The sequence below is a fragment of the Hyperolius riggenbachi genome, chromosome 4 (genome assembly GCF_040937935.1).
Source record: "Hyperolius riggenbachi isolate aHypRig1 chromosome 4, aHypRig1.pri, whole genome shotgun sequence".
Classification (NCBI taxonomy): Eukaryota; Metazoa; Chordata; class Amphibia; order Anura; family Hyperoliidae; genus Hyperolius; species Hyperolius riggenbachi.
In genome coordinates this window covers 372,572,845-372,586,795 of record NC_090649.1, presented here as the reverse complement: position 1 = coordinate 372,586,795, position 13,951 = coordinate 372,572,845, and the positions used below count along the sequence as shown (strand labels likewise).

Genomic DNA, 13,951 nt, shown 5'->3' with positions numbered 1-13,951 from the left:
CTCTTTTCCCAAGCAAAACTTTATTTTGGTTCTAACTATTCCTACAGTGTTCCATACTCAAGCACCCATTAATTTACTTAGTAATAAACCACGAATAGGGGCTGTAATAATGCACAGTGGAAAAGGCATCTGAGGACAGATTTTCAGACCTGAACTTGAGTTCATTAAACAGAACCCTAAATTTATATGTACTTTTTATAACACTTAATCACATTCCAAGCTGAAAAAGACATGTTAAGTATTCCCCAAAATGTCTTTAATAAGAAGCATGAACTAAAAGATGCTTTTACGGATCACTAACTAGGGTTACATTCTTGAGTAAAGAAACACTAACCTCTGAGTTATGACAGCTTAAAATGGGCCCTGATTAATAATGTAACATATTTGCATTATTTTGTTGAGGGTTTGGCAGAGGAACACTAACATGTAAAACAAAAGCCATCAAACTACAGTGCACAGCTATTTATAAGTACCGTATATACTCGGGTATGAGTCGCAAAATTTAGGACTGATTAAAAGTACAAAGTGGGGGGGTCGACTTATAGTCGCATAGTCCTAAATTTTGCGACTTACAGCCTGTGTGGGGTGAGGATGTGGGTTATGGATGTGGAGTGTGTGTGTCGAGGGGTTACTCACCATCCATCGCTGGGCGCAGTGTCCTCTCTTTTCCTCTCTTCTCCCTCACTCGCGCGTCTACCCCCTTAAGAGATGGTCCGGCTCCCGATGTCGCATGACGTCGGGGGCGGAAGTTACCGCACGAGTGGAGGAGAAGCGAGCAGAAGAGAGGAGACTGCGCCCAGCGGTGGATGGTGAGAGTAGACTGCTGCAGTGGCGCGGAGAGCGGGCATGGAGGCAAACATCCCACCTTCCACAGCCTCTATCCTCCATCTACTTCCTCTCCCACGCATCCCCTTGTGCTGATACCAGCGTCTCCTGTGATGATGTCATCACAGGAGACGCTGGTATCAATGCATGGGATGCCTGGGAGAGGAAGTAAATGGAGGATAGAAGGTGAGATGTTTGCCTCCATGCCCGCTCTCCCCACTGCTGCTGCCTATTCATGGGGGCAACTGTACTGGCTAGCTACCTACCGATGCTACTGGCAACTATACTGACTACCTACCTATGCTACTGGCAACTATACTGGCTACCTACCTATGCTAATGGCAACTATACTGGCTACCTACCTATGCTACTGGCAACTATACTGGCTACCTACCTATGCAACTGGCAACTATACTGGCTACCTACCTATGCAAATGGCAACTATACTGGCTACCTACCTATGCAAATGACAACTATACTGGCTACCTACCTATGCTACTGGCAACTATACTGGCTACCTACCTATGCTACTGGCAACTATACTGGCTACCTTCCTATACTGGGGGCAACTATACCTGGCTGCCTACCTATGCTGGCTACCTATACTGGAGGCAGATACCTGGCTGGCTTACCTACAGACTTACCTATAGACTTATACTTGAATAATTGGAAAAATCCACCTTGTGAGGGTCAAATTTTGGGGGTCGACTTATACACGGGGTCGACTTGTATCCGAGTATATACGGTAATGCATTATATTAATTATATAATATTGCACAGGTCTCCATGCCATCAAATATTTCTGCGTAACCAAGGCAGAGGTCATGCTTGGAGGTATCGCACATGGTTTACCCACATACAGAATCGAACCAGATTCTGCAGATTGATGGCCCATACTCACGGGCTACAATTGTCGCCGCAGCACGCGCGTGTTGCGGCGACAGGTCGCCCGTAAGTATGAGGCGCAACACGGGCGCGCACCCCGAACAGTCGCTTGCCGCTGCTGTCACCAGGCGATTGGCACGGTCAATCGCCCGGCGACAGTTGCAGCCGCAACTTCACCGCAACTGTCGCTAGTCCGTGTGAGTATGCGGACTAGCGACAGCAACATAATAGAAAATGTACGGCGCTTCCGGCGAGGGGGAGGAACGTCAGCAACAGCTTCCGTCACACAGCTGATCCCTCTTCCGCGTGTGTACACGGAGGGACCTGGCGACGAGTTGTCGCCGACCTGTCGCGCACACGATCACGTGTGCTGGCGACAGGCCACAAATGTTGCCCGTGAGTATGGGCCATGAGTTCTGCCTGACATCTCATTTGAGTGTGTTTACATAGGCCCCATGTTAACAGAGTTGAGCCTGAGGTGCCTTTACACCCCATAACATACCAGGAATACCTTATCAGTGACTTCACACTACAGCACACAACAGTATGACACTACAGTTGACAACAAGGACTATAGCAACTGTTCATACTCCTGGGCCCGGGTAAAATGACTGTGATGTAAGCCCAATCCCATTAGTTAATCCTCCTTCTACCACATTACGTGTAGAAAAATACCGGTACTTGTGATGATATTCAATGTCTGCGGACATGCGGCCCCCATTCAAGTGAACAATGCTACTCTTCCTTGCCCCTTGAAGGCCTTATAACTATCTAGACACAAAATGTATCCAAGGCTACACAAAGAAAACAGGACAAAACCTGATTGGCTGGCTGAATTGCGTCACAAAATTCCATTGTACACCCATTGTACAACAAGGCTTTCATATGGGGAATGGCTAAATATCTTTGGAAAGAGCATGTGCATTTGTAGTAGTAGATTTGAGTAGGCCCAGTTTTTAAGATATACTGTGTTTTTCAGACTATACGCTGCATCTGTGATCTGCGTCTTATAGTCCGAATGTGTGGCCAGGTGCCCCCCACAAGCAGGTGCAGGATGTAGCAGAAGCCCTCACCTATGCTCACAGTCCTGCATCCTGCTTCCATGCATCATCAGTGTGAGATGGTGGGGCTGATGGGGCTCCAAGCTTTCATCACGCCTCTTCTGCTGACTTCACCCTACCCAATGTAGGGCTCACATTTACATTGATCGGCACTTGGCTCCCTGGCTCACCTCCCCATTGAGCAGCACACGGGCTCCTTAGCTCTCCCTGGCTCATCTCCGCATTGAGCGGTACTTGGGCCCCCCGGATACCCTGTGCTTGCTCTGTGATTAGCAGTGCACCATGTGGGCAATTCCAGGCTCCTGTAGTTCTCTTGCTCCCCTATCGCTTCTCCGCCGGCGAAATTGATAGAGAGCTGAAGAGCGACACTCGGGTTCTCCGGATGCCCTGTGCTCGCTCTATGATCGAGGGTGCACCACATGGGCAGTTCCTGGCTCCTTCAGTTCTCAACTGTCACTGCTGATCTCTGACTCCGGGTCGGATGTCCCTGAAGACAGCTTCCAATCCAGCGGATTCTCCGACTCCGCTATGGAGGGCTGATGAGCATAACTTGGGCTTACCAGATGCACTATGCTCGATCTATGATCGGGGGCACACCACATGGGCAGCTCCAGCAGTTCTCCACCACCGCTGATAATCCAGACTGATGTCCCTGCAACCTACTACAGCCCAGCCATTGCCAGACTGGAGAGGACCTGGAGACTCCCTGGTTCCAGACCCGCAGCAGCCCAGGATCCTGTGTACCTGGCAGCACGCTTCTGCAACAAGTACCGATTTTATAAATGTTGAGGACAATTGTGGGGTCAGCATAGTTAATGTAGGTTGTAGGGTCAGTGTAGGTTGTGGGGACAGTATAGTTTAGTGTAGGTTGTGGGGTCAGAGTAGGTTGTGGGGACAATGTAGTTCAGTGTAGGTTGTAGGGTCACTGTAGCTTAGTGTAGGTTGTTGAGACAGTGTAGCTTAGTATAGTTTGTGGGGACAGTGTAGATTAGTGTAGGTTATTGGGTACAATGTAGCTTAGTGTAGGTTGAGGGGACAGTGTAGCTTAGTGTAGTTAGTGGGGACAGCAGAGGTTAGTTTAGCTGAGCAGTGTAGTATAGATAGAGACAGCTTGGGGGGGGGGGGGGGCATAAGACACCCCTGCACCATAGACACAACATAGACACACCAGGTTTAGTATTTTCCCCCTGATTTTATCCCTGTAAGCTAGGTGCGTCATAGTTCAGAGCATCTTAAAGTCCCAAAAATACGGTAATTGAACGGTACATACCTCTGCTGAAATAAATGCAAAATAACCATAATGTGAATTTAATCTATGTAACTGCTTAGCTTGCTTTATGTTTTGTGGTTTTCTTTTCTCTAATGCCTCAGCACCTACACACTCATATTCACACTGAAACATTATTCACTGTTTAAGCGGATTCTTTCTGTAGACTTTGAGAGAATGGTAGACTTCTTTTGTATCTTCTAATCAGCCCATGCAGGAGGTACTATGAAGGTAAATGCCTTTAAGACCCCATCCCCTTATTGGAACATATGATGTGAACATGTGATATAATTAGTGGCGAACCAAGGTCATCATTGAACATTTTAAAGCCAGTCACAGTCCCACAGTGTTATATTTGTGGGTGTTGGTTATTGATAGGGCGTTTGTTTTTTTTTGCCCTGCCCATACAGATGATATGCTCCTGCGGTGTGAGGTGATGTTATCAGCTGGGGCCCACAGCCTTAATGTCGATTTTTCACTGAGGTGCTATTGTGAGGCTGGATGAGCAGTGCAGGGACTTTATTGCTTCTTGATTTTTTGGGGAGGGGTCTCTTGAGTAACTAACAGAGTGGAAAAAGTGGGAGTGTTGCATTAGGATGTATGGATCTAATTTAATGATTTTTAATGGGCTTAACTGATACATACGTTTTTACTTGTGCCCTCCTAACTCTCATGTGCAAGCTAATTTCTATATACAGTAGCTGTTGAGGTTGGGTGGAGCAATGTACCTTTTAGAGTTTAAGCCTTCCCTTCTAACTCCACTCTGACAAAACCCAGATATGCTGGGTGAAACTTTTCAGCATCACTTTGCCTACTCCTCGACCCACTGCTCTTTATTTGCGTGGACCGTACTACAGCATGGCTGTGCACACCGCAGCGTCCGAATACACAACTAAGTCGGGCTTGATATGCAAGGTTTGCTCAGCTCTACCTTGCTTCAATTAAGGAAAGATCTGTGCACACAGGTGATGACAACATATGAACTTTGCATCTATATGGCTGTATGGGAATAAAGTCCAGTGATTGCAGGGCCCCCCTCAGCTAAGCCTGACCTGGTGGCTGTCTGCTGAAAATAGCAAGGAGAAGATCTGCAGACGGAATTGCATGAATTAACTTATAGGGGAGCTGGAGGTACAAGCCGCAACTAATAAGCTGGTCTAGAACAGACACATGAAGCACATTGTGCAAGTGTATAATAATCTTCATGCCATTAAATGAGCAACAATTCTGCTTGTCCCAACCTTGTTTATGCAGACATATTTGGCATATTGCTTTGCTGATAGTCTGAACTGTGTCATGCAATATCCTAAGTGGGGCACCCTGAGCCTATTACGTGCGAGTGTAGAAGTGTTTAACATTGAGGCTAGTTTATGCTAACATCACTGTTGCAATTTTTATGATCACTTTGTATATATTTTGAAGCACTCTTTTTGTATTTACTAATACAGCAACGTTTGTATACTTCTACCAGGGAAAACTATTATTTTTATGGTGTGAGATAACTGGTATTGGGGCTAGTAAGATTCATACAGCAAAAGTAACACTTGAGAGCTTGTATCCGCCCCTCTATTTCCCATGTCCCATTTTCCCTAAGGCTTGGATCACACTTAAAGGGGAACTGAAGTAAGAGGTATACAGAGGCTGCCATATTTATTTCCTTTTAATCAATACCAGTTGCCTGGCAGCCCTGCTGGTCTATTTCTTTGCAGTAGTATCTGAATAAAACCAGAAACAAGCATGCAGCTAGTCTTGTCAGATCTGACTTTAAAGTCTGAACCACTGAAACACCTGATCTGCTGCATGCTATGGCTAATAGTATTAGAGGTAGAGGATCAGCAGGGCTGCCAGGCAACTGGTATTGCTTAAAAGGAAATAAACATGACAGCCTCCATATACCTCTCTCTCCAGCTCCCCTTTAAATCTGTTTATGTCCTGTCTGGTCCAGTTCTGTCCTGTCAGTTTTGCAACAGTTTTCTATCAGTGTTACCTGACTGGACTGGAAATGTGCACCTTTTATGTGTGAACACACCAATAGAAAACTGATACAAAACTCACAAGACTGGACCGGAAATCCATAGAAACGCATACATAACTGATGCCAACTGTCAGAAACTGACAGGACAGGAATGGACACCTTTTTAAGCCTAACACAGAATTATAGACATGCCTCTCCACCAGTGCTTTCTCACATCAGGTCTCTGATTTTGTAGATTCCAAAGTTTTTAAATGTTTGGAGGTATTTCATTTAGAATCAGGACCCTTTGGTGTGTTTTTTTTTAATAAATACATTTACCTTCAGGTCTGTAAAACATCACATAACAGGTAGAAATAAACAAATGATTAAAAAAATACATGTACAATAAAATGATTCAGAAAGTAATACAAGCAAAAAGATGAAATGTTGGGTTAAACCAAGAGACGTCAATTTTTATTGAAAAAAAGAGCACGTCCCAAGTCTAGAAATTATTAAAGGGGTTTGTAGGGCAAAAAAAGCACAAAGATACAAGAAAAAGAAATGCTTCAAGCTAAGTTAATCCGCCATGACCCAACAAAGCAGCCTTTGTAATTCTCTGAAATTATTTTCTGTAATAGAGAAATGACTATAATACCAGAAGTATATTGTGTAAGTCACAAGAAAAAAAATGCATACTCCTATTGCGTTTGTGAGAATGGACAGAGAGAAAGAGAGGCAATGTGGATGAAAGAATCTGTTGTGCAGTAAAATCCAGCTAAAACAAGCTGTTCTGTCAATCAAAACAAGTGTAAAAGACGCCATCAACTTACTTCTTCAGTGAGTTCACCAAATACAGTTAAAGCGTCAAGCAACAGGCTAGCTGTGTAGAAAGACTTTATCATATTTCTGCAAAGAGAGAGAAAAAAATATTAGCACAATTAAAAAAATGTTAAGCTTGTGGTATTAACACTTTCACTAGTGTTAACTTTCCAAATCTCTGCTAACATACTGTATTTGTGACAACTAAGCAAAGAAAACCACATGTGCCAATGACCAGAAAAATAAGTTATTTTTGGCAAGCAGACAGCATGCATGAATTATGAGGGATCAGCTGATAATAAAACCAGATTATCAACATCAAAAATGTTGCTTACATAATCATAAAGACAATAAAATACAGGTATTGGGGATATGGCCAAATAAGTAGAATACAATTTCCACCTGAGAAAGCACATTTTTTTGTCCAAAACAACCATTAAGCAATAATAGTATAGATTTGTAAGCAATGGTAACCTGGTGTTGTACCATATGAATGATTTCTATAAACTTTCGAATTATATGAGTGATGATAAACATTTTAGGATTAACAAACAAAGCTTTATTATCAACTGATCATTCTTTGTGTATACGTTTATACAGCATAGTTTTCTGGTCCTTTTTTGATTAATGCATAAAAAATGATATGCATTTCCCTTTTTACTTATCCCTCACACAAGTACATATTTTTTTTAACTTCTAAAATTATTGTACAATTTAGCAAAGCTTAGTTGTACTTATAACTAAATACAATCATACATTGTTACTAAATATAACCCTGACTACAGTTGCATAATCAGTAGTAAAATGATACATGACTTTGCCTTTCTTACACCATGTAACAAGAAGAATGCTGAATTTATGTATTTTATATATTAGTGTAAACCATTGTCTGTATTATTACGTACCCCATGTTTATTTCTTACTTTGTAAAGCGCCACATAATATGTTGGCACTTTATAAATCAAAATGAATAATAATAATAATAATAATAATAATATGACCTTAGCTGTCCTAAAGTACATATACTATTAAGCTAGGCTCACAGTGGTCAGTGGCATAACGCATGCATTTTAATGGAGAATAGACACAGACTTTAAAGAGACTCTGTAACAAAAATAAGTGCCCCTGGGGGGTACTTACCTCGGGAGGGGGAAGCTTCTGGATCCTATCAAGGCTTCCCCTGTCGTCCTCTGTCCCCCGGTGGCCTCGCTGTGCCCCTCCGAAGCCACAGCCAACAATTTGTCAAGCTGTAGCACCTGCAATATCTACCTTCCCTGGCTCCAGCGCAGCAGCGGCTCCCCTATGCGCTGTGCACCTGCACAGTAGAGAGGGCCCGAATGGGATCGGCTATTTCCATCTGATCCCTAGCCGAGAGCCGCTACTGCACTTACGCTGGAGCCGGGAAGGTAAATATTCACCTGACCGCCGTTTGGAAGGGCCCAGGGAGACCGCACCATGAGATGGAGGAGGACCGGGAAGCCTCGATAGGATCCAGAGGCTTTCCCCTCTTGAGTTAAGTACCCCGAGGGGCACTTTTTTCTGTTACAGGTTTCCTTTAATAAAAAGCCTGCATGCAGCAAAATGGAATAACACGATCAGTTACAATGCAGTGCAGCGACACAGAATTGTATGGACAGTGAATTGACATGCAGAATTATTGTGCAACCCAACTGAGCACTGTGAACTAGGCCAAAACCTTTAATCTGTCTGAGGAATAAGTGTTCTGTAGTGTCGCTGGATTGACTAATTTTATGTTTACATATAAACAATTATATTTTTTAAAACGTAAGAAATTCCTCATGAGTAACGTGATCTTCCAAAGAAGGCACCTAGAACAGTTAGTTGTGCATGTCTATGTTACTTTCTGGAAAGAAGTGGCAGACTTGTTGTAACGGGAAAAAGAAGGAACATTAATTGGACTATCATTCATATAAGTGCCTTAAACATGTACCCAGTGCCAAATTTAGCATTGGGCACACTAGGTACGATTCCAGAGGTGCTGTTGGGCCGAGAGGACCTCTGTACCTATTGAGTCAAGAGATTTAAATCCGGCCCTGCGTGTGCAAACCACTATTGAGCATTAACCTCCTTTCCATTTTGCAGACAGAACACTGAACTTTGTTGCTCCCATTACTTTGTTTGCTACTAAAGTGTTTTCAGTAGATTTTTATACATTTACATCAATATTTAAAAACTTTATGTTTCCTGGCAGCAAGTCTCTGCATACAAATGTCCCATATTTTTATGGAAGTTCCTTTCCTTACAAATCAAAATCCTGAATAACTGTTGTCTTGATCAGCTGACAAACATTGAAGTTGATGAAACATTGCTGAAAAATATTGCTGAAAAGCACTGAAGACATTGAAGAAGTTACATGATTACTTGAAAGCTCAAGTTGTAACTAGATGCAATAGTAGCAATAAAATAATACTATGGAGATAAATTCCATGTTTAATATTAGTATAATTATTGATTTATACACTTACCTAAAGGATTATTAGAAACACTATACTAATACAGTGTTTGACCCCCTTTCGCCTTCAGAATTGCTTTAATTCTACATGGCATTGATTCACCAAGGTGCTGAAAACATTTTTTAGAAATGTTGGCCCATATTGATAGGATAGCATCTTGCAGTTGATGGAGAATTGTGGGATGCACATCCAGGACACGAAGCTCCCGTTCCATCACATCCCAAAGATGCTCTAGTGCATACATGTCAAACTCCGGCCCGCGGGCCAAATCTGGCCCTCGGAGGCCTCAGATTTGGCCCTCAAGGGGTTTCCCCACTTTGCATTATGTTTGGCCCACTCTAGACCACTAGGGAAGCTATATTGGAGGTGAAGCCAGGAACACTAGGGAAGCCATATGAGGGAGATGGGCAAAATAACTAAACACTATAGAACTGTATATGGGAGGGTAGGGGCCTCTAGACACCAGGGAACTGTATAGGAGAGAAAGGACCACTAGACGCTAGGGAACTGTATAGGGGAGGGAGGGGACCACTAAACACCAGGGAACTGTATAGGAGGAGCTGAAGGGGGGCCATTAGACCCCTGGAAACTTTATAAGGGAGGAGGGTGGCCAGTAAACATTAAGGTTGGCCCGCGACTAGGTCCCAGCGTACAATTTCGGCTCACATTGTATTTGAGTTTGACACCCCTGCTCTATTGGGTTGAGATCTGGTGACTGTGGGGGCCATTTTAGTACAGTGAACTCATTGTCATGTTCAAGAAACCAATTTGAAATAATTCGAGGTTTGTGACATGGTGCATTATCCCGCTGGAAGTAGCCATCCGAAGATGAGTACATGGTGGTCTTGAAGGGATGGACATGGTCAGAAACAAGGGGATGAGAGCGGGCAATGCTGCTTACCTGATCGCAAGAATTTTGCTACAGTACCACACTGAGTGGGAAGCGATTATTGCCAAGAGGATCCCTACTGGAGTAGGACCCTCTGAATGTGAGTTTTATTTGCTGTATTCCTGGAGAATTGTTTACTGAAATAAATTTTGTCTTCTGAAATTTCCACTGAGAGAATCCCTTATCTCCTTTTTTTTCTGGTGCACTGAGTTGCACTTTTAGGAGTGAAAGAGTCCCATGTGGGATCTCTGGAGGTGGAACAAGTGCATAGTAGCATTCTGACGTTGATCATACAGCGCCACTGGTTGTCTAAGATATACTGCATGTGGTGAGAAGGATACGCCTCTACAATGGCTGCAGTGTGAGAACTGAAGAACAAAAAAGTGCAACCATCTTGGGGTGCCTCTTGTGTAACGATTTGCTATTTATGGTCAGAAACAATGCTCAGGTAGCCAAAGGCCTGTGGCCCAATTGGCACTAAGGGGCCTAGAGTGTGCCAAGAAAACATCCCCCACACCATTACACCACCACCACCAGCCTGCACAGTGGTAACAAGGCATGATGGATCCATGTTCTCATTCTGTTTACGCCAAATTCTGACTATCAAGTCTCATCAGACCAGGCAACATTTTTCCAGTTTTGGTGAGCTTGTGCAAATTGTAGCCTCTTTTTCCTATTTGTAGTGGAGATGAGTGGTACTCGGTGGGGTCTTCTGCTGTTGTAGCCCATCCGCCTCAAGGTTGTGTGTGTTGTGGCTTCACAAATGCTTTGCTGCATACCTCGGTTGTAACGAGTGGTTATTTCAGTCAACTCTTCTATCAGCTTGACGCAGTCGGCCCATTCTCCTCTGACCTCTAGCATTGACAAGGCATTTTCGCCCACAAGACTGTCGCATACTGGATGTTTTTCCCTTTTTACACCATTCTTTGTAAACCCTAAAAATGATTGTGCATGAAAATCCCAGTAACTGAGCAGATTGTGAAATACTCAGATCGGCCCATCTGGCACAAACAACCATGCCACGATCAAAATTGCTTAAAGAGGAACTCCAGTGAAAATAATGAAATAAAAAAGTGCTTCTTTTTACAAAAATTATGTATAAATGATTTAGTCAGTTTTTGCCCATTGTAAAATTTTTAAAATCCCTGATATACATTCTGACATTTATTACATGGTGACATTTTTACTGTTGGCAGGTGATGTAGCTGCTGCATGCTTTTTTGGCAGTTGGAAACAGCTGTAAACAGCTATTTCCCACAATCCAACAAGGTTCACAGACAGGAAACTGCCAGGAGTACCACAGTCTTCAGAGTTTCTTGTGGGAGGGGTTTCACCACAATATTAGTCATACAGCGCCCCCTGATGGTCAGTTTGTGAAAAGGAATAGATTTCTCATGTAAAAGGGGGTATCAGCTACTGATTGGGATAAAGTTCAATACTTGGTCGGAGTTTCTCTTTAAGTCACCTTTCTTTCCCATTCTGACATTCAGTTTGGAGTTCAGGAGATTGTCTTGACCAGGACCAAACCCCAAAATGCATTGAAACAACTGCCATGTGATGGGTTGATTAGATAACTGCATTAATGATACATTTCACAGGTGGTCCTAATAATCTTTTAGGTGAGTGTATAGTGCCAGCATTTTCCGTGGCGCTGTACAACATAATACAGGGTATAACAATACACAGTAAATAACACACCAGTAAACAATAGAAGACAATTGTGGATTACATCTGATGAATAAATCAACTATAGATTTTTACATAGGGGTGGAAGACAGAAGGGTATTGTGAGACAGAAGGGGAAAGAGAGCCCTGGACTTACAGTCTAAACATTTAAGGGATAGGACAATTGGTAAAGTGAAGCTGTGTATGCGATGGTAAAAATAGTGGTCAGTGGTTGAAGTGTCCTAGGTAGGAGAGGTAAGTTTTCAGGATGTGCCTAAAAAAGGCAAGTGTGAGCGAGTGGTGAATGTATTGAAGGAGGGAAGAGGCGACCAAAGAGTAAGACAATAGAATATTGTTAGTAGAGCGAAGATTGTATGTAGGAAGGTAACTGAAATTGAAGTTTTGAAGAGAACATAGGCGACAGTCAGGATTTTGAATTGTATCCTTTGTGTAACTGGCAGCCAGTGAGGGAAGTAACAGAGCGAGATAGGGCTGGAGAAGCGGAAGCAGAGGTGGATGAATTGTGCAGTAGAGTTTCTGATGGACTCTAGCGGGAACAAACTTTTAGCCTACAGAGCAGAGAGTTGCAATGGTTGCATGTTTACATATTTACTCTTTTGGGGGGCTTAATGCTTTGCAAGGTTATCAACAGTTGGGTGCCATTCTACCAATGCAGTGAAGGCCCACTCATAGCACACAATTTACAGATTTATACACTTATTGTAATTGTACTTATTTACTACCATACTTTACTGAGGTAATTATTTATACATTAAAATATTAACCACTTTATCCACCACTACAGTATATCTAAATCCTCTGTGACTTCATCTAAGCCACAAGTCAGTAGATATAAGTTTTGTAGCAGAAGCAGTGCTGTGCAGGATAGGGCTTGCTCCTGTGCACATTTCTGGCACTATCTGATGCAGCACTAATTGGTGAATGGGAATATATATATGTTTCCTGAGCTAATGAGATTGATTTTTACCATTAAAAATACTTTTATTTTCTCAGTTCATAGTGAAAAATACACTCTGTAGCATTATTTCAGTATCAAATATCTTCACCATAAATTGTGAATGGAACATAATCTAAGTTTTGTGATAAGCAGTAAGAATAGCCAAACAAAATGTGTGTTTTATATCTACTGTAGCACTTTTTATTTTTAAACTGGAATTGGTAAAACTGAGAAATAGTGTTTTTTCTAATTTTTTCCTTGTTTTCCCATTAAAATTCATACAAAACAAAATTGTTCAAGGGAAAAAAATGGCATACAACGAAAGCCTAGTTTGTCTTGAAAAAAAATATATATATATATTTCATTTCTGTGTCATTAGTAGGGATAACGTTATTTCTGATTAAATAAGGACATAATTAAACTGTCAAAACTGCTCTGGTCCATAAATGGAAAACAAGGTCTGGATGCGAAGTGGTTAGTGTGTATTTTTTAAATGATTGCTGTCTAATAAAGGCATTTAATATGAATTACATTTTATGTCAAAATTGTGTAAAGATCCTCCTGTGGGTTATATAATACATTTTAATCTCTAACCTAAATGAGGTCAAATGAACAAAGTCTTATTCCATAGACTTGTCGGTTAAGCATGCAAAGCTTTCTATTACCATAGTATACCTTTCTAAAATTATTCTGGCTAAATTTAACAGACTGAGTAAAATCAAACAGATGTCAGCAACTGGCAGTGGAGAAAAAGCAAACACTACAGCCACAGCATGGCCTCAATTCATGGCAGAAATTGAGCCTTTGCTTTCATCTACCTAAGTAGATTAACTCTTCTATAATGTTCTGTGTGTGCTCAAAAACCTTATGCAAGGAACAAACACATACAAAGAATGAATAAATCTGAAACTCAGCGATATCTAAATTGTAAATGTGAGCGAAATGTAAAGCATGGATGCCACAAATAAAAATAAAAACAACAAAACACACACTTCATTATAAAAAGCAGCTGTTCCTACAAAACCCTACAGAAATTGGTATTATATACAATATTATCCCTGCAGCAATTCACAAGTCCCAGATGTGTGACTTGTAAACATGATCTTACAAAAAAACAACAGCACTGACAAAGACAAGACTTTATTAGTGTTCTG

The 13,951-nt window shown here is 42.1% G+C and overlaps 1 protein-coding gene across 2 annotated transcripts in view; it reads right to left on the bottom strand.

Annotated features, from left to right (window-relative positions):
• Positions 1-13,951, bottom strand: part of VTA1 (vesicle trafficking 1) — a 329,615-nt gene that overhangs the window by 129,115 nt on the left and 186,549 nt on the right. For both annotated transcript variants that reach the window (XM_068232038.1, XM_068232037.1), the window contains exon 4: positions 6,823-6,898. In XM_068232038.1, the coding sequence (XP_068088139.1) occupies positions 6,823-6,898 (76 nt within the window). The remainder of the gene's footprint in view (positions 1-6,822; positions 6,899-13,951) is intronic.